General features: G+C 42.3%; 1 protein-coding gene across 1 annotated transcript in view; it reads left to right on the forward strand.

Annotated features, from left to right (window-relative positions):
• The first annotated feature begins 16,790 nt into the window (after positions 1-16,790).
• Positions 16,791-21,751, forward strand: part of kcnb2b (potassium voltage-gated channel subfamily B member 2b) — an 85,885-nt gene continuing 80,924 nt past the window's right edge. The window contains exons 1-2 of the mRNA XM_056434209.1: positions 16,791-17,237; positions 18,044-18,753. Coding sequence (XP_056290184.1) covers positions 18,172-18,753 — 582 coding nt within the window. The 5' untranslated portion in view covers positions 16,791-17,237; positions 18,044-18,171. The remainder of the gene's footprint in view (positions 17,238-18,043; positions 18,754-21,751) is intronic.

Below are 21,751 nucleotides of genomic sequence, written 5' to 3' on the forward strand. Positions count from 1 at the left end.
ACAATAAATGTCACCAGGTAAATTGGCAAAGGTCTTATAGCTCAGACCCAATATTTGCCTGGTTATTGTTCTCACAGGTTATCTTTTAGATGTGTTATTGACCAAGCTTTTTTTGCAATATATGCAGTAGAAGCGGAGCTCGTCACAAAGCGAGTATTATCTGAGCTTAATGAGTTGCCTGGATCAGGCTGGATCAGATAATATAAAAATATATGGCCGTGTTTATTTTGTATATGTGCCATGGATGGTTTAACGCACAAAGGCGTAGATGGAAGAGAGGAGAAGGAATGAGTGATGAGGATTCAGGGACTGACTTGCTCCTGTATATGTGGTGTCTATGTAATGACAATAGGATTTGACTACTCGCGTGCAAGGTTAGGACATGGAGGCTGATGTGTGTGTTTTGCAGAGAAGTGGCTCCCACTGCACCTGTCGAACCGCAACTGCTGACGAGTCGGTTACCGATAGCTCTGGTGCTGGAAGACTAAATTATACATTCATGACATTTTACAGAGCGCATACTGCATAAAATATGTAATTTCGCACAAGCTTCTCCACATTCTCACCCATGCATTAGATACCACAATTACTAATACACAACATTTTTATTCTTGGCAACGGAACATCCTCAGGCAACAAAGAGGAACATTTGTTAACTTCCACGTCAACCGTGAGAGTTATTTAAAGCTAGCTGGCAGTAGAAACCCCTCTTATTGGTTTACAAAGTGTGAAATGGACAGGTTGACGTGTTGCTGCACATAAAAGTGGCTGAGAACAGCAATATACAGAGTGCTTTACCCGTAGAGCTGTCAATCAGAAGTTCACAGCAGCCTAAGTGGTGTTGGGGTGGGGGCGTGTGGTCCTGCCAACATGTGGCAGTGCGTTGGTGTTCCATGACTTAAAAATGAGGTTACCTCTTAAGAGTGGCGGCGCCCTTGGGGACCGTGCACAAGGCCTAAAGCTGCTTTTTGGCACTCTATTCGTCACCTGCTGAAAAGATGGCCAGCATGTTTGACTTTTCACATGTTTTCACTGAATTATATTCAAACAAAACATCATTTCCCCTCCATGACACCAATGTCAAGTGACATAACTTTTCATGAAGTTTATGCCCGTTTCAGTCATTTTCCTGCCTGACAGTGACAAGTTTATTACACATTGTAAATCACTCTGAACCCGACGAAGCAAATGTCTGCATAAATATGTTTGCATAGTAAATCTCATTAGTCATACTGTGGATTAGATTCTTTCTAAGCATATAATTAGGAGCTCAAAGGCATGCTTTTCAGGCTTCATTGAGATTTGGAGTCATGCCACAGACACATTTCCTCCATTGAAAGGAAATAATGTATGATGCTTAGATGTATCCATGTCCTCAGGGCAATTAAACATTCAGAATATTGACCTAAATAACAATAACATTAGTCCCCATAATACTAAATGAGTTATAAATGTCTGTGATTTTAATTTTGGTTTAGTTTCTCACACCTTGAGACATCAAAATCCATGTTACAAATGTTCTTAATTGTGTTCATTATAATTCAACACCATAATGAATAACTTCATAATGTGAGGACTAAGTGTGTCTCGTGTTGTAATTTCCTCTGTGCATATTTAATAACATGTTCTGTCCAATAAGCACCATCCCACGATGAGAAATCAGCACTTTTAAGCAGCCTGTTAATATCTTTGCTTACCACAAATTCATGAAAGTCCACTTAACATGTGCACACACACATGTGTATGGGGCGGGGGCCTGAAGCCGTCAAGGTAAATACAAACAAAAATGAAAATGTAAACATACATGTTAACCGTATGTTAAAGAATGTTAAATAAAACAATAAATGTTTGGCGGAAAATCTGAAATCAATAAATAAATCATTAAATATCATTTTAATGGATTTTTTAAATGTTTGTGTCACCACAATCAGTTATTTCCTTCAATATTGTTTCCTTTTCTATTTTGTATGTATACATCTATGTTATCTTTATTTAAAAAATATAATTATGAATTTCATTGTTTGCCTTTTAAACTTTGATTATTGCCTCCAATAAGCACCGTCCCACTATGAGAAGTACAGAGTGTCTGAGAATTGGTGTTTGACTTGTCCTCTCAATTACTGCTGTGGGTTGGAAGGTTTTTCTGAATCAAACTGCTGAAGAATAAGAGCAAGAGGAAGAGGAAGAGCAATGATGTGTGCATGAGAGGCTGAGCGGTCAGAGCTGTATTGGACATGAGAACTAGAGGATAGAGAGATGATGGCCCCTTCCTTCGGGACACAAACAAGTGTAGTATCATTTATCACTTGGTCTCTGTCGTCTTCGCTCTCTATTCTTTGTTTTCTATCTCTACGAAGCCCCAGCTGGGGAAGGCGAGCTCAACTGCATTGTCTTGAGACTACCGTGAGCATTAGGACTGCTGGACCCCTCTGAGGTCTAAATCCTTCATCCTGGTGCTTGTGATTATCCGTGTGGATTCACACAGGTCAAACTGGAAAAACAATTATGAGCTACACAGGCTGCTGCTGCTTGTCAGGTCAGAGGCAGCATTGTCGCTATCCCACTCCAACTACACCATCTGCTCCATTTGTAAAGCGATTCCCTCACACAATCGTTATTATCTTCCGCCAGGAGATAATGAGATCGGTTGATGTGAGTGTGTGTGCATCTCTGTGTCTGTCCATGGCCAATCTTGCATACTGCAGCATCAAACTGTATTATATATTGGGTGCTGATATATGGCTGAATGTTCAATGACCTCTTGTGGTGGAAGTGACTAACACTTTCTCATAACACCTTTTATTGCCTGTTTGCTAGCATACTGCCACGGATTGATTGCTGATCGCTAATATCTACTACTAACCGACCCAAGTCAGGCTCAGTGGGGGGAAATAGTTTTCTCAGTTTTATTTCTGTGGATAGTTCGATTGGCTATCAGCTAATGCTCCACACATAGCTGAGTGCATAGCTGCAGCTAAAACCTTTTACAAATTCGTAAGAAAAATGTTTACAGTTAATTTTGAAGCTAGACATTGATATTGTTGTGATACATATTAATACACAGTATGATTTTCACACAGATCAGCAATAACTCCAGGCTTGGACTGAATAAGAGAAGGATGTGTGCCTCAGCTGCTTCTGGAAAGCAATGCACTTCACGTGATTATCTCTGCTCCATCCCCTGACGTACCTGGAGGACCACTTCCCCTGAGCCGACTTTTCATCCTCCATCTGCCATGTGCCCTGTTCCTGTCGTTAACACTGAATTTACATTTCAACGGTTGACTTGAGGAGTCCTCTCCCCCATAGTGGCTTATAGTGTCAGCAACAAACAGTAAGCTTACATTTTTAGATAACCACCAATAAAAGCAAACTATATGTTCAGGGGAGCAACTGTCCATAAACAACCTGTATGGGCTGCACCAGCTACTCTTAAATTCTTAAGAGTGAGTAAGTAGTAATTAGTTATTATCAAACTCAATCAATAAATCCTAAGACAGCTAGTGGAGACATAAGTAATGTGTAAATGTGTAGCATGGTACAATTAATCAAAGCAATGAGCTTTGTGGACGTCACTGTACTTTAGAATTTAATATTCAGAACTTCCTCTTTTGCGTGATTGACGTGACAAACTACTTCCTGTTATAGCTCTGCACGCAAGAATGATGCTTTTACAAAGATACGCGTCTTGTGAGGCCTGCAGCTCGCAGCTTCTGCTGCATACAATTTTAACATACCGGTAATCCACATGTTCAACTCAAAGTAATAATCTTATGTTCTCTCTGTCTGCCAGGGTTGGATGGATGTTGAAATGAGTCGCCTTTTAAAAACATTCATTACCGGTACACCAGTTTTTCCCTATAACTTCATGTATATAAAAGCTAAAGAGGTCCTTATTTTTCAATACCCAGCTATCAATGACATTCTGTATCTGCCACTGTTTGAAAGCGAGTGGAAACTATGAGATGGAAACTGAATGTGAAGATAACAGTGTAACACATACTTACACACCCCTACAGTGTAAGATAGAGAGCTATGGTCATCTTAGATCCACTAGCTTGGGCAAAGTGTATATATGGTCACATAAAGACGGAGCAATGTCAATAGCTCAAGGCCCCGGTTCCCAACAGTGGTTGTGGAATAGTAAACAACAGTAGTAATCATGAGTCATGGTTAGTTACACTTGCTTGGCCCAGACAAAGCTTGATAACCCTGACACCAAGGGGGTTATGACTGGGGAAACGCAGCTGACCACCAGGGCAACGTGTCATTGCGGGCAAAATCGGTTTACTTATAATTGTGTTGCGTAAGCATTGATTTGTTTTTTTTGCACACAGCTGGGAATAACAGGGGCAGCTAATCTATAAGTGATACGCTGATTTCTTTTTAAAGCAATTGACAGTCACAGGAGTACAGGAAGAGAGGAATGAAGAGAGTAGAGTTTGGATAGCTAATCGGATGAAAAAGAAGAAAAAAAGGACAGAAAGAAATAGAGATGAGAGTCAAGCTCTCACCACTAAGATGCCCTGTTTTGTTGCCCTTATTTGCAGATGCGAGCTTTAGTGACCTGACAGGCATTGTGGATAATGAACTGTCTCCAGTCCACTGCAACCATTGTTTTGAAGGTCAAGACAGCCGGCTCAATGGGCCGATACCTTCCAAACTGTGATAATGAGTGGTGGTGGGCTTCCCCGTCTCACTTCACTGAACTGCTCTTCGCAGTAAACGGTGTAGTACCGTCACAATGGGCTCTTCACACAACAGGGTGCTGTCGGAAAAAAGGCTTTCTTAACTTTTGTTGTTAAATCAGAGGTAATTACAGCTCTACTTTACACTACTTTAGCGAGTGGAGGAGATGTGGGAAAGGCAAAGGTAACATCAATAAGAGTCAGTGTAAAAATGAGCTGATTCATATAGTTCATGAGCATGACACCACCTTGTGGAGACAACACAATGGTCTGACTGAAACACATGCTGTGGGACAGTTTAAACCATTCACAAACGCCACACTGTGCTTAGAGAGGCAGGCTGTTAAATTATAAAGAGAGGAAATGCTTATTTGAAAAACATTTGAAAATACTTGTGGAGAGCAGTATCATCCAGAAAACTGTGGCAACTCTTATTCATCTTTTCTACCTTGTGATCACACACTATCCTACTTCTTTCCTCAGAATTGCTGTATCAAAGACATTAGTTTTTAAATGTGTTACACTTTTCAGTTTGAGAGCCCCCCCACCCCCATCGAATCCAATCAGGACTGATGAATTTGAAATTGACGGCAAATCTTTATAAGCGAAGGCACTTACTCAGGTGAGGGCCACTGGAAAATGAGAAATGAGAGGAAGAAGAGTTACAGGGAAAGATAGTGAGGTGGAGATGGCGAGGTGTAGGCCGCTCAGCGGAGAGGGGGGACAGGAGTGAGGCTACACTTGTAGATTTATGTCCTCTTGTTTGGAGCATACTGCTGAGACAGACTCATAAATGTTTTTGATGGTTGACAAATAAATAACTCCCAGCATGTCTGCCCAGCACACAATAAATAATCCGTTAAAGTTTAATCCTCCTCTATCCTTTTTCAATTTATTTGGGGGATATTTATGTGAGCTCACATGTACTGTAAAGTACATACAGTCCAGGACAGTACAGCCAAGGCAGAGGCTTAGACTATCCTTCCATCTTACCCCATGTGTCACCTTCAAATGTGTGGGAGGTTAGTGAAGTTGTACATTAAATGCTGTGCCAGAAAGATTGAGATAAGCCAGCACTGGAAAAGTACTTTGTCACTGCATTTTAAATTGACTGTCTCTTCTGTGCAGTCACTGTATTTTCTAAGAGCCATGTTCACCCCTAAACCTCCTCTTCCTCAGCAAACAGCTTTCCACATGCTCAGGTCACGAGAATGCACTATAACGGTCTGTACTCATTATAACACTCTGGGCTCAGTGTGTATATGTGTTGTCACGCACCAATGCATCACTTCTCCGTACACTTGTACACTGCATGCATGTGCATTATGCGCTGCAGGTGCATGCTCTCATAAGATGCTTTTTTGTGGAAGACATTGTCAGCAATGCATGTGTTGGTGGGGCGCCTGCAATTTTGACCAGTGTGTATCTGAAAGTGTGTGTGTGTATGTGTGTGTGTGTGTGTGTGTGTGTGAGCTCATATGTGTTGGCGGAGGCTTCCCTGGAGAAGCCGAGCATCAGCGCTGACCTTGCAGTAAAAAAAGACGATAATTTATGCATTGGCATTGCACAAATGTCGCTCTATCTTCTTCTATTAGGTGTTCCACTGTTATCTCAGCATCTCTTCCTGCACTCTGCCAATTGCTGATTACTTGAAACCCCATGATAAGTTTAGGACACCAAGATCGAGATAATAAATTAAGATCTAATGTGCATTCAGTAGCTTCGTAGTTTACGATCAGTTATATACGTCCACACTTGCCAACCGCAGTGCAATGTGTATTTTTAAACCCTGAACCTTAACCTGGCTGTAAACATATCTGTTATCGGACAGGGTCAAGCTGGCAGTGTTCAACAGATGGCCTCATACCCTCTCGGGTTTACATTCAGAATAAATTAGTTCAATAAAATACCAAGAGAGCAGACAATTAAACACATTGCACTCAAGCTGTATTTCAAATGACTGAAAGCTTATCCTGATGAATGCAGTCATTAAAACGGACAGCATTCAATGGTGTTCCAACAATGCACGGAAAGCACACAATCAACCTTGACGCAAAATTAGATTGGGCCAGAAAACGCTGTTCAAATGTGTATTTGGGATCAAACTGTTACATCAAGAGTGTGTTACTCAACACTGTAAGGAAAAGTGGAGATCCTTACTTCTGATTTCAAGTATTGAAATTGTGATGTGTTGAAAGGTCACAATTTGTGTCTAATGCATGATTGAAGAATATGTAATTCAGCTTCTTGACATAATAGTCACTGTGCTGTATAAACACAAGTCGGTAGAGTAATGGCATTCATGTACCGTCACAGCATGGAGGTTGAAGTCATGAATTGTTTTGTGAAATGTAAAAGTGACTATAAAGCCTGATTCATGTCACAACAATTTTAATTTATTAATGACTTTTATAATCAGTGAGGAAACACAATACATTATGAATTATGAAACAGATCGCTTGCTCCTCTCAAGTGACTTTTGTTCATTGGCTGAGTACACGTGTCTGTCAAATAGTTTATATTGGGAACCACATCCAAGTCACCATCCGGCCACACCTGTTGGTGGCGGGCCTGCCAGTAACCAGGAATAACAATGAAACATTAATTGAATCCTGCTCAACTAATGAAACTGTATTAACTTAATTGCCTCTGCCTTCATCACGGTAATTAAATGGACAGAGTTCAGCAGCGCACTAACCTTTCCCTCAGGTGTGAGTTACTGAGCCCCCTGTGGAATAATGTCCTCACCTCCGCCAAGAGCCTGTCCGACGTTTCTTTTGAGGGCTTCATTCCCTTCCCGTTTATCTGCCAAGTCCGGAAGGGCTTTCCCGCCTCAGGAGATACTAAACCCAAGACTCTATTTGAGCCCTCAGAAAGTAGAAAATGTTTTTTTTCTTAGAACAATGACATCAACTCCCTTGTGAAAGTAAGCTTGCGGTCGATCCCTCCACAGGAAGGTTAATGTGGGTTCAACGATCCGAGAGCTGCCACCTGTCCTTAGGGGTTCTCTTTGATGGTGACAGCAATAACTCATTTTGATACTTCTCATCACGACTTGTGGACAAGGTCTTGGCCGCTGTGCTGGGTGGAGGGCATGTTGAGCTGAACAGGGTTGCCAGGCGTGATGGATGAGGGGAAGGAAGTCTTGATCTTAGACGGGATTCATTCAGCCTGCCTCGTCAGTTTGGGACATGGAAGTGTGAGATTTGTAATTGTTGTAAAAGTCAATCAGGGCACACTTCTTCTTTTTTTTCCTCCTTCTGTTTCATGGATTGTGGAGGTCTGGATTGTGGTCCATGCCTACTGCGAATGATTCATACATTCTGTCATACTCATTGAATGTGTTGGAACACTGTAACGCTGTTCATCTGTACACATGACATCTACTGCTTCTGTCCATCCGGGGAGAGGGATCCACTATTTCTTGGAAGTTTTTCCTGATCCGATGTGAGGTCAAAGGTCAGGGATGTCGTATGTGCACAGATTGTAAAGCCCTCTGAGTCAAATTCCTAAATTGTGATATTGGGCTTTATAAAATAAACTGAATTGAATAAAACATGTTCCCGTAAATCATCTTAAGACCAATACAGTTGTGAGAATCATGGTGGTGTTATCGAGAGGGGCCATGGCACGTGAATAGGTGTGACTTACCTTGATTGTGTTGAAAATGTATAGTTTATCAAAAACAACATCTGACCTTTGTCCCCATTTATCTGTAAGTATTCAAATCAAATAAAGTAAGACAGCACTTCATAGAGCAGGTCTCAGATTTACAAAGGCAGGGAAAACTTTATTGACTTGTTCTAATGCTTAAGTGTCTTAAAGTACTAAGCCATAAAGTACTGTGTGTAAAACCCAGGACATGTCCCACACAAAGATAACAACACATTAACTGTCATTATGTAGTCAAAGGCAAGCGAAGCATATTCACATTTTGTATTCACAGACGTGAGCTGTCAGGTTGACACATCTGTTTTTAAATGAGAAGACATGTCAACAGCATGACAGATGACTTCATTGAATCCGTATTGTATATGCACCATGTTCCAGAAGATTGAAGCATCTTTGTGTGTTTGTATGTTTCTGTGTGCAAGGATAGACGGGCACAATCTGGCTTTTGGGAGTCAGGGCACAAATTGTACAAAAACATAAAAAGGAAGCCATTCTTGAAGAGATAAAGAAATAGCTTTTAAATGTCCATCTAGGGCAAGTGGAGTTCTTCTTTTGTTTATTAAAGGAGACTTATTATGCAATGTGCACAGTTTTTTTATAGAAATACCAGAATACTGACTGGCCCCACATGTGTTGTGGTACGGTTTGATTCAAAAGATTATTACAGAATGATATAATGACTGCATGTAAAACTAAATTTGTCTTTGATTAAATATCAGGGAATAAAGACACCTTGATGCTCCTATCATGTCAGTTGATAATGTGTTTTAGTGACGCACACCTCCAAACACATTGTAAATAAATATGGCACAAACCAGTTGACATGCAGTACATCTTACCCTTGGTAATCCAGACTTGGTCCCCGATACCAAATGTTGAATGGATCCATCACTGTGGGACACATTTAGGGGATCACCTACTGTCAAGGACGGAAATCAGGACCAGCCCGAGTGACCTCTTTTATAGACTGGTTTAAATTAGAAGTCCCTTCCAGATAGCTGTACCATCAAGAGCCTTGACATCTCCAGCAGTTAGTATGAAGCCCAATAACCTTGACAAGCAAGATGTAATCATATCATATCACCACCGGACACTGGTCGTGATTGAACATATCAATTGTGTACATTGGATTGCTGAATGTGTAGTGACTTGACAAATTGGTAAATGCTAATATCCTCGGGTCATGCACACAGACCGCGTTCAGTTAGCGGAGGGGTTTGGATGTCAGAGCAACGCCATCTGCCGTTCTCAAAACTGTCACGGTGGTGACTCGGGCAGCAGAGTGAGGAGGAATCAAATCCAGACAGTGCAAGCAGGCAGAGAAAGTTCAATGGGATATAGGAATGGGAAATAGTGGGACAAAGCTAACAGAATGGTGAGGCAGGCAGGCGCCAACACCAGGAAGAAAGTCCAAAAAAGGCTCACAAATCCAATGAGGGTCAGACAAGCAGGCAGACAGGTGAAGAACAGGCAACAGGTGAACATACAGGGCTGTGTTCAAAACCGCCAACCATGTTTACATAGCTCTGATCACCGTGTCTGATCACCGCGATATGTAGTATACAATATAAAACTGTTGACGCAATACATTTTGCTGTGGGACTAGCTTAATCATTAATCAAGCTTTTAAAGCTTGGACAAAAAAGCAAGCTCATACCATTATTGCAATTGTCTCATAAACACAACTAATTGAGCATACAATTGTTTGTGTTCATGACCTATGTTTACTTTATATACTACAGTTACTTTTTGGTTTAGCTCCCCTTAAATCATAGTGAAATGGTGAAATATAAAAAACAAGATTCTCAATGAGGGTAGACTGCTGAATGCGATCCCTACCACTAATAGTTGTAGTCAGTTTAGGGTCTCGACCCACATCTCACTGCTTGTCTGCTTTTTGCCTCACCGCTGCCTGCTGCTGTGTAGCCGGTCTGAGTGGGACTGGCCTTCTGCCAAGCAAGCTACGCCTGCAGGCGCTCGTGGAGCTCTTTAATTCCAAAAAAGCAGAGAACCACAGGTTTCTGTACATTTTAGAAAAGACCTTTGTTTAAAAAAAACATCCATCAAAAGATAAATAAAAGCAGCAATCTACTGCTCCGGCCAGCGGTCTGTAAGCGTGACTGGCTCTTATCAATTTACTGTGTATTTTTTGTAAAACAGCATCCACATTTTGGAAAAATAATTGCCATTTTTAGACAGGGTTGTTGTGACCATAGACGGTGTTGTTTCAGTGCTTTGCATCTTGAGAGGCAGTAGCCGGGGAAGGTAAGAGACTGATCTGATGCTGGAGATTTATTTCTGAATTAGTACGACATCAGGGTCATTTTAGCCGAATCAGGAAATACTGTGCTATACGAAAAGGTCCTTTAACCGCATCAGAGAAAGCAAATCCAAGAGCGAGGAAGGGCTGTTTGTGTGCGAAGGACAGGGCTTTAAAGGAAAACATTACACAATCTAACCTTTAAATTAGTAAGTCATGCTCTCAAAATAAAAGACCACACTCTCAAAGACATATAGGGGGAATGTAAATTATGGTTTTGAATACAGACCATAAAAATACCCCTTAAAAATAAATGAACCCATACAATTTTTTTTTTAATGACGAGCAAGTGAATGAAGGGAACCCAGTAAAAGAGCATCTGGTGGACAGGTGGGGAACTTCAACTACAAGTCTGAGTAATTGGGATGTGGCTGAAAAGGAACAAACATGACCTAACCTCAACAAGACAAAGGACCCACGTGTGCATGCAAACAACAGCAACAGGATCACATCTCACGTTAATTGTTATCTCTATCTGAAAACATATGTCATCCATTGGTCTGTTCACAGCAGGACACAGAAAGCAAACATGAATGCATTAATCAGGAAATGAGGCATTGATCAAGTAAATGAATGATGATAAATGAAGAATGCAGGTGTGCAAAAATATATTAAAAAGTAAAGTTTTAATGTTTGGGCCCTTGAGTCGATTAACTTTTCTCTTTGTCATTAAACTTTGTCCCACACGAGAAATAACATTTTGTTTTCAGCTAGCAAATTATTTAACACTCCCCAAAAGGCAAAGTAATTAAACTTGTAACACATTTGCCGTTTAGTAGAGTATAAATATAACACCGGGGCATAATACTTTATGCAAAATGTGGTTAGTATTCTAAAAAGACATCTGCATCATTATAATAATAATAATAATAATAATCATTTATTTTATATAGCGCTTCTCAAGGCACCCGAAGTCGCTTTACAGAGTCCAGTAGTCATACACACACACAGTCATCCCGGTGGTGGTAAGCTACATCAGTAGCCACAGCTGCCCTGGGGCAGACTGACGGAAGCGTGGCAGCCAATCAGCGCCTACGGCCCCTCCGACCACCACCAACATTCATTCACATCCATACGAGCCGGAGTGAGGCTGCGGTGCATGTCTTTATGATGATGTTGATGTTGATGTTATGATGTTGGAATAACCTCATGATTATTAACAGTTTGGATTTAGTTAATTAAGTCTATACAGGTATGTTAGTTTTAAAGATGAGACAAGTTACAAACACAGTCGGCATTACGTTGGAGTTCAAATCGACCTCCATATTTCCTCATTTCCATTTGTGAGAAGAGAAAAGAATTTCCCCGTCACGACATCCCTCCCCGCAGCGGGTACGTTTTGGTTCCCTGTCCAAATGATTCATCTTTCACATTATTGCACAGAGGGACTCATAACACCCTACCACTACCTATGGACCCAATTACACGACTGACAACAGTATCAATGCAACACTGTGACTTATGGCAACATGAACGAGGCAACCTTTGTGCTACATCAGCACAAGTGATTTAAAGAAATGGTCTGCATAAATTAACAGGCCAGTGTGGAGGCAGATGTATATTGGTAATTGGCTTCTCCCGGTAAAGATGCAAAACAAAGAGAAGGTTGACAGTAATGACTTGACAACACTGCTTATAATATTAAAAACTGTTTCTTTTCTTCCTTTGTGCTGCAATAAAGTGAAAAGTAATACCATTTACTCTGCGTTGAGAAATCAATCGTGTAAGATACTTTTATTACCACAAGTAGGGTGTTGTGTATTGGACGAAAACAACCGTAACAATGGCACTGGTCAGATTCAGACTAAACAAACTACATTGTCCAGCTCAAAACCAGCTAATATTTCAGTTAAACCACTCATGAATTTATTGCTATGTATACGATGTTCTCTCCTCTCCGTCTTCCATTTCAATGTACAACACGCAGTGATCACTGGGGTGCGCTATAGGTGCCCCACCTGGCCTGATTACATACACGCGTACTCTCAAAGGACAGCTCATGACAGTAGTAGCGGGTCAAATTGCCAACCTGGGTGTTTTCATAGCAATCAGGCCGAGTACATTATATTCACATTATCATGCTGCCACCAGCACTTTGGGTTGGGGTGCAGCACTGAGCATCTTGTCTACACTGCAAAGGCAGCATCCTTCGCACTGATGAATGCTGATGAGTATGGCACAAGCTCCTGGAATGTGGAGGTTACACTGAAGTTGTGCCAGCCTGTATTTGATAAACTGATGCTGCGGTGTGTAGTCAACGCAGAGTAAAGCATCTGTGTGTGTGTGTGTGTGTGTGTGTGTTTGCCTGGAGCAGTCTGCATGCTTCGCTGTGCTGGACAGCCTGACTGCTAGAGCAACTGACCAGAAGAGATTCCAATAAAAATAAAAGAACAAAACAACACTCATTCAATTAGTGATCCATGACCCTGGATGTATAATGCAAACATAACCAGCAGGGCGGAGGGGTAATCAATCACGTTTGTTTTTCTCCAGTAGAATTCTCCGGCCAGAGCACCATGGGCATGTGCACATTAAGAAAACAGAGAATATTTGTATTCTAAAGATTTTTTGAAGGCATTGTTGCCTCTTTTGATTGATGGCCGGGACAATACAGTGTGTACCATCACATATTGCAAAGGTCCTTGAGTAGATTTGAACCAGGATTGAATGTAAGGTTACATTGTACCGACCGATAAGACATGGAGAATACTGTCATCATATTTTGCGCAAACAAATACCAAATTGTGTTCATTGTGTTGTGTTTTGACACGTGTTGCTGATGGCAGCACATGAAGTAAACAAGTGTGTTTTGCGGGATGAATGAAGAGTTGAAAAAGATCAATGACTCAGGTTTATGGCAGACCATTAAATTAAGGCCACTTCTACCCACTGTGGGTGGGTGGTTGAGCGGACCTTGACACGGCCCGCAGCTAAAAATAGCCAAAGAGAATAAACAGGCTGCTGCTACGCCGCACTTCCTCCCACTTATTGACAAAAAACCCAAGGCCGCACAGACAATGTCACAAACACAAACACAAACACAAACACACACATACACACACACACATTTGAACACACTGTAGTGAGCGATGGCATACTTACAAAGTCTTCAAGCTCACCGTTGGTGGCCTCACATTGAGCTCAGTCATGGGCTTTCCCCAACTTTGAGGTTCACAGAATAATAAATGACACCTTTGAAAAAGTATGTTATAAAATACCCTGCAGTGGCGGCAGACAGCAGAGTGGAAGAGAATGCATGCTTGCATTTGTAACCTTGCCCACCAATGTCCTTTTGTTCTTCTTTACAAGTTTTCAAATGTACTGCAGCTTTCTATCAATATAGAAAAGTGTCCCACATTGGTTGAATGCATATTCTTGTAATTTAAATGATTGTGACATTTGCTCGCCCCTTGCTGCAAACAAGCTCACAGTAAATCACTGCCACGATCCTTTCTCTCTCACCCTCTTTCACCGCACACAAAGGCATTTCACATTAAAGGCGACGTGGCTTGCTTTAGCGTAAATCCGCTCAGCCTTTAGAAAGAAAAACCCATTCAGTATATTTTTCGTGCAATACCGTACCTGACACAAAGAGCCCGATACATCCAAAAACGAAAATACAGTAGCAAGTGTATCTCACTATGAAGGCGTTCCGAACAGATGATGCTGTGCCTCTCCTATGACAGCGTCAGAGGTAGAAGCTGTGGGGTGCAAGTGCGTCCGCGGTGTTGTTTGGATGATGTAGTGGACACATTTTATGACAAATTGAAAAGAGAAAAATACAGCAGGCAGTGACGGCTCAGGGATGAGGCAGCCGGCGTAGTCAGTCCACCCTTTTTGGACTGGGATGGATGGCGACATTGAAAAGAGGGAAGCCGGATGCTGCTGTTAGGTCAGCTCCTCCTCACCTTTGAGTTGTTCTTTGCTCTCCTTTGTCTTCTCACGCACGATGACCTGTATTCATCTCCTGCATAGAGTGTAGTCTCCATTATCACTGTCAGGGGGTTATCAGAATGATATATTCTCATACAGCAAAGGTTAATTGAATAAACAGTCGACTGTCAGCTATAGCTTGCAAGTCTATCCGACTCCATTGCCCAAGGTATTTGAGCATGATGCTACAATTCAGGTTGCTATGGCATCAACCCACACAAGCACACATAGTTCACAGGAATAAAAAAGGAAATATCCATGCACCCTTGGGGAAAAAAACAACAATTTGTAATCTTTGGTAACCTGCAGTGCATCAAAACATTTCTATATAGAAAGTTAGTAATTACAGATATCAAGCTGCTTGCTAGAGTTATTCCACCAACATGGAAGAATCCTGGCTGGCTTCATCTCCCCGGTGTACCCGTGCATGCAGATGGTGTTAGTAGAGCTAGAGGCATCTCCTGCGCAAAGTATGACATTACTCCACACAACACATTTGCCGTGGTGCACAATCCTGCTCTGCTGATTATGTTGCAACCGCATCACTGTAACCCCACACATTGTGACTCATAGGGTGGCTGATTGGCTGCCAGTTTGATAATAATCAATGACAGGGGACACAGTCAATTGCTCTTAATCATTTCTCAACACCCTCTGTAATTTACAACTATCGTAGGGAGTTTTATTGTCATCAAGAGAATAATTTCCGTCGGTCAATACGAGGTCATTGAGATGCCTCACAACTCAAAGGTAGTCCAGAGACCTGTCAAATATGTCATATTGATGGGGGAAGTTCATCTTTTAACATTGTGCTGTTGCAATAACAAAACAATCTACTTTCAAGTGTTGCTTCTTGGATTCATATTCTCACACAACTCCTCTAAGTAAACCCATATTAATATTCAAATCAAATTTGCATGGCAAAGAGCTTGTATGTGCTCCACTGTCCTGAAGTCATGTTTGAATGATTCATCAGGTCCATATGTGATGGCCATACATGGTGTGGGATTCTATATCTGCATATTTGCAGATCCACTTGTGACATCTGGACAGTGCCAAGGCCTCTGACCTTCAAACAACAGTGCCCACACAGTTAGGACACAGTCGAGGTGCAACAGAGGCTCCGGTTAGTCAATGCTGCATTATTGATCACTGGAAGGAAGGAGCATGGCAAGGAAATCAATTACAAGTCTGCGGTGTGTAATCAAATTTCTGGAAAGAAAACGCTTGGCTAAGGGGAAATTTCCACCTGACACATAAGCTCTACAAGGAAATGTTGCTGTATTGAACTCCATTCAAATGAACTATTAGAGTGAAGGGGAGAGAGAGAGAGAAGAGACAATAGTCCAGCGGTGCAGGTAACGATATAAGATATAATAAGGGATACACAATTGAATATATCTATGTATTAATTTAAGATGAGGGAGTGCATAAAGATCAGTAAATTGATACTGTAGATGAGATGGGGTTTGATAAGGCAATAAGGTGCATCTGTGTGAGCTTATTGTTGACTTGCTGCTTTCTCAAGTGGTCAAGACAAACTGTCATCCTCTGGCTTCAGGTGGTCTTAGCTGTCTTACTTGTAGCCTAAATGTGTATTTGTGTGTGTGTGTGTGTGTGTGTGTGTGTGTGTGTGTGTGTGTGTGTGTGTGTGTGTGTGTGTGTGTGTGTGTGTGTGTGTGTGTGTGTGTGTGTGTGTGTGTGTGAGAGAGTAGCCTAAATGTGTATTAGCCATGTAAATATTTAAAGTTTAATATTATGTTCTGTCAGTTTTTAGAAGACATTCTGCTGCACAGCCCTGCATATAGTTCAGCCCGGGCTGTAATGTGCATTTACCATCAGAGGCAACATGACACTTCATGGTCATTACACTAAAAGTAGCCTGTGGCAGTGTGCACCTAAAACCATTTTCAGGCATCACTTTAAACCCAGTGTGTGTGTGGTGGAGGAGGGAGGGGGGGCGTGTGTGTGTTTGTGTGAGTGTCTGTGTATTTGTAGCAACAGCCTAATGTTATGACATCTCTTAATCAACTCTCTTTGCGTCCCTGCTGCTCCCACAAGTCGCACATCTCGATACGTGCCGCGCTGGTTTCGTGTAGCTGGGTTATGGAATCTGCCGCGCCACCCAGTTGAATGTAGGTTTCCACCTCGAGGATGTTGCGCAGCCCGCGCGCACCCCTCTGCTCCTGCTCGTGTAGTGTACCGCGGGACCCTCCGCAGTTCGCATATCCCGTTCCTTCCCGTTTGGCTTTTTGCGCGCACGACGTCTGCGGCGCAGTGATTCGGTGAGCCAGTCCTCTGCGCACGCTGCGAGCTTTTGGATGAAAGCTGGACTCTTTCCATAGTGTTCTGATGGCGACACAGAGCTGCTTCTGTCCCGGTGATTATTTGTAGAAGAAGAAGATATTCAAGCTTCTTTTTTGCTTCTTCTTCTCTCTTTTTTCATTCTTCTCACATACTCATTTACAAGACAATGTGGGACGCGCGTTCTCTGCGCGGCGTCCGCGGAGTGCTCTCTTCCGTCGCGGCCGCTTGACCAGAGGGGCATCCCGGCTCCCGTTTCACCCTCTACTTCCACAGGAACAACAGGACTTTGCATGCAAAAGGTGGTTTATCTCGGCAAGGTGAGAGAGGCTCTTTCTCCTCGACAGTGTGTGCTTTTTCCTAATTATTCAGAGACTTTGAACAGAGTCGAGAGCCGAACTCGAGTGTCGACTCATTTACGTGCTGGATTTGTAAAAATCCTCCTGAAATGTAAATACGCTGTAACGTAACAGACTGCAGTTCTTTTGAATTTATGGGACTGCAGAACAAGTCAAGACAGATTCTCAATGTGATGCTGCTTTATGCCCTCCCTATATCTACTCATGTTAACCCAATGTATTTGTCAAATTGTCTCTTTTTTGTGTGCCTAATTTTTGGTACACATGTAACTAAAACTGTTCCATTCAAAAAAATCTCAATGATGTACAATGTTGAGCCCTACTCCTAATTCAAATATTAAATAAGTTAAATAAGACTCCAGAAATTACTGTCACACACACTGCCTCCTTTAAGAACAAATGAATGAATTTAGAGGCTCTTTCAGTTCATTTGCTTCCTGACCTAACATTGAGTCCCATCTCTTACTGATGGGGCAGCATCCAGCAGGAGTTCATTGCCTGACGACAACCCCAACAGTGCTGGAGAGTGGAGAGCAAATCAAAGCAGCCATATCGACAGTTAAAACCAGATCATTGATTCCGCTTTCTTAGAAATGTGATGAAAGGGATAAATAACACACAGTACAGCTACTATTTTTTGACTGACAATTTAAAGGAACCGATCAATGTCTTAGTTCCTCTTAAAAAGAGCTGACTTGTGTTTTGCTTCACACAAAATAAAAAAGAACATTGAGTCATCTCATAAACTGTCTCTTTTGTGTTCTCAGCCATGGAGGGACTTGCCTAAAGAGGATCCAACATAGTTAAACACTTTTTGACCTTTTTTTTCTTCTATTTTCCTTTTTTATTTGTCATCCTGAGACATCTTTCCCAATAAGTCTCCTTCTCCATCATCATGGCCGAGAAGCTTGGACCAGCAGGGCTCAAGCCCACCAACATCCAAACGGCTCCCTCCCTGCCCCCAGAGCCCATCGACATCCGCAACAAAGCCCGCTCCCGTAGAGTCCGCCTTAACGTTGGGGGTCTGAACCACGAAGTCCTTTGGCGGACCCTGGACAGGCTACCCAGGACCCGGCTCGGCAAGCTTCGAGACTGCAACACCCACGAGTCCCTGATGGAAGTCTGCGACGACTACAGCCTGAACGAAAACGAATACTTCTTCGACCGGCACCCGGGGGCCTTCACCTCCATTCTGAACTTTTACCGCACGGGCAAACTACACATGATGGAGGAGATGTGCGCCCTTTCTTTCGGCCAGGAGTTGGACTACTGGGGGGTTGACGAGATCTACCTGGAGTCCTGTTGCCAGGCCCGTTACCACCAGAAAAAAGAGCAGATGAACGAGGAGCTTCGGAGGGAGGTAGAGACAATGAGGGATAGGGAGGGAGAGATAGAGTTTGACAACACCTGCTGCCCAGACAAGAGGAAGAAGCTGTGGGATCTCCTGGAGAAGCCCAGCTCTTCGGTGGCTGCCAAGGTAGGGAACCGAAACTGGAAGTGTGATCACACATCGCCCTCATCGCATATTTCCTGATCACATTGGAAGCCAAACGCTCATAAAGCAGGCCTACTCCCACCTGTACAGAGATAACGACCAGTTCAGCAATTTGAATTTTAAACAGACTTGCACTGTACTCTCAGCGGGTTTCTTGTGCCATCTGTTTGCTTTCCATCTCTGTAAGTAGCAACAGTTGTTTGGCATGGATTACATATAGAGAACGCTGTAGCATTTGGGTTACAATGTGTGTGTGTGTAATGGATGAACAAAAGCCAAAGATGAAAAGTGGAAGTTTGTGTGTGATGTGCAAGAATTGTTAAATAAGATTTATTGTTCTGGTGGTACTACATTAGTAGTGGAATCACTGCAGGAGCTAGATTTAGACTCTTTGTTTTGACAAAATAATTGGTGAGTGCGTCAGCTTGTACTCGTGCGTCTTTTTTTGAAGGGATAAAGTAAGTCAGCGTAGATCTGCCAAGTCTCTTTTCTCGTGCACCACTATTACGTCTCAGTGTTCCTTGCTGATTGGATGAGTCAGCAAAATGACAGGACGCTGGCAACAGTGTGTTGCAGGTGCACATATATATATCCTGTTGAATCTGGAGCTCTTTCTACACTAACTTTGAGACAATGTATGCTGTTTGATGATTTTTATTCATACATGATGAATCTTAAACAAATCCGATGACGATGTAGCAAGGTCAAGGCTGTCTCTGGCAACATGATGACATTGCTTTTGACTCCTCCTCCTCCTAATCCCAACCCCACTCAGACTAGCTGCCCAATTAGGTAGGTCAGCCTTGATCAAATCCAATCAATGGAAATGTCTCTTTGGTCTCTAGTATCCTTATCTCATCATCGTGGTAGTGCAGGGCAGCACCGGGTTTATATTCCACGTCAGGATCATAAACACAGTGTCCTGTCACTCCTGTGTGTGTGTGTGTATTTGTGTGTGTGTGTGTGTGTGTGTGTGTATGATCATCCTCTGTGGGATATCAGGGATCTCCTGATGTGTTGTATGTGTTGTGCAGTGTTGAGGGAGTTCTGAAATCCTGCTAGTAGTGTATTATTCAGCTTTGAAAATGAATAACATATAATAATTATAACAATACTGATTGCAGAAGTTTCAAATCACTTTTGAAGGCTACCTTACGTGCTTTATATTCCTTCCTGTCTTATTCTTGCATGGCTTGTTTATCCTGCATCAACCAGTAATTTGGGATTGATGAGAATCCCAACTCAGCTTGATAATGGTATTCAGCTGACAGCTTTATATCACGAGAATCAATTACAAGGAGCCTGCCTCTATCTAATTCAAGGCCAAATCAGGTGGCAGCAGTGGGGTGATTTGATACACTATGCAATATTTAAAGTGATTTACCTCCTCAATACAGTTACAGTGCTTCTCCAGGAACACTTGAGTATTGCTGACCTGTTCACTATTGTGTGGGGGAAGCCTGTGAAACCCTTAAAGGGATATCCCACCCTAATTCAAATTGACATACCGCTTAGTGCTCTACGTGGAGAACTTGAACGTGAATGGCTCACCCTTACAATCGCACTGAGGTTATCTACAGCTGAAAGAACATTTGGAAATGGACTGCCGGGGGGAGGGGCGGGCCGCTCGACCGTCAGACGGCAGCTCCCCGAGGTCAGGGAAACCTTTTATGGGGCAAGCACCGGACAGGGAGAACCCTTGAAAGCCCTCGATGAAGGAAAGGCCATTACTGGGCCAATAGATGGCCGTGCACTTTTATACAAAGCAACCTCAGCCCTTTGTCAAATGCAATCAAAGAGTCTTCCTGCATACACACATTCTCTCTTCCTCTCTGTCTTTTTCTCTCACTTCCTTTCTCTTAGCGTGCTTTAATCAGATATTAGTGCCAATTGTGCTGGTATACGGTATACAGCACCTTTGGCCCTCTCTGCCCTTAAATAACGGTTACGCATGAGAGGACTGACCTTTTCAGCAGGGTCAATCAAGCCAGGATTACATTCATCAACGATTACAGTCGTGCACGCATTGGGAGTACAAGCAAGGGTTAGGCAAGCCCTGAGAGAGAGAGAGAGAGAGAGTCATGTAAGTTACGCCTCAGGATGCTGAGCTGGATCTTTGCAAACATTTCCCAATGAATAATGAATGAAGTGGTCAAAACAAAAAGGACACTGGCTAATGCAGTGTCTTCTTTGTGTTCCTGCGTGTCTTATGGTTGAGTGCCCCCATGGTGAGAGGAGGAGTGGGGGGGGGACTTAGTGTCCAGTTCTTTCTGGTGCTTGGCTTATTACAGGTCAGCCTGTATGTGTAAATCTACAGATCCTTGCACCTGAAATATTCTCAGTTGGATATCCGTTGAATTTTAAAAAGGCCTTTCTTCACATATTTTAAATTAGCATCCATTCAAAAATAATTTAAAGATGGTTAATTCATAAATATTCAATAAAATATAAGTGTAATTTAATAAGCTGAATTTGATATATTCTATATTAAATCACCAATGACACAGCGCTGTGTATTACATCAACCAAAAATGCTTTGCGTTGGTGAGAGGGTACTTTGAGCCAGAAGGAATTATGCTGCCCTGACCCTCTTTTGTTTACGATGAGTCACGAGTGTAGTTGTACAGCAAATACACTTAGCACACGCTCATAAAAGGAAGTGATATCCAAATTGCTGGAGTGCTGCAAGAAGTCAGAAATACAATGACATTTTTCTATCTATGACCTTCATTCCTGCAAAGACGGATCTTGGTGCATATAACTTGCATGTAAATGTCGTAGTCTGCTTTAGTACTTCCACTGGAGGCGTCTTTCGTATGTGTGAAAGGAATATAATTAGATGCATTTCTTTGAGGTATACACTAAGATATGTAAAAGCCTGTCATAAATATCCCGACCCAACTGTTCATCACACAATTTCTGATTTAGTGAGTGCATCAAAATTACCGTATGAGTCACACTGTGTTCCTGGCATCATGAA

This window comes from Pseudoliparis swirei, chromosome 16 (genome assembly GCF_029220125.1).
Source record: "Pseudoliparis swirei isolate HS2019 ecotype Mariana Trench chromosome 16, NWPU_hadal_v1, whole genome shotgun sequence".
NCBI classification, from domain to species: domain Eukaryota; kingdom Metazoa; phylum Chordata; class Actinopteri; order Perciformes; family Liparidae; genus Pseudoliparis; species Pseudoliparis swirei.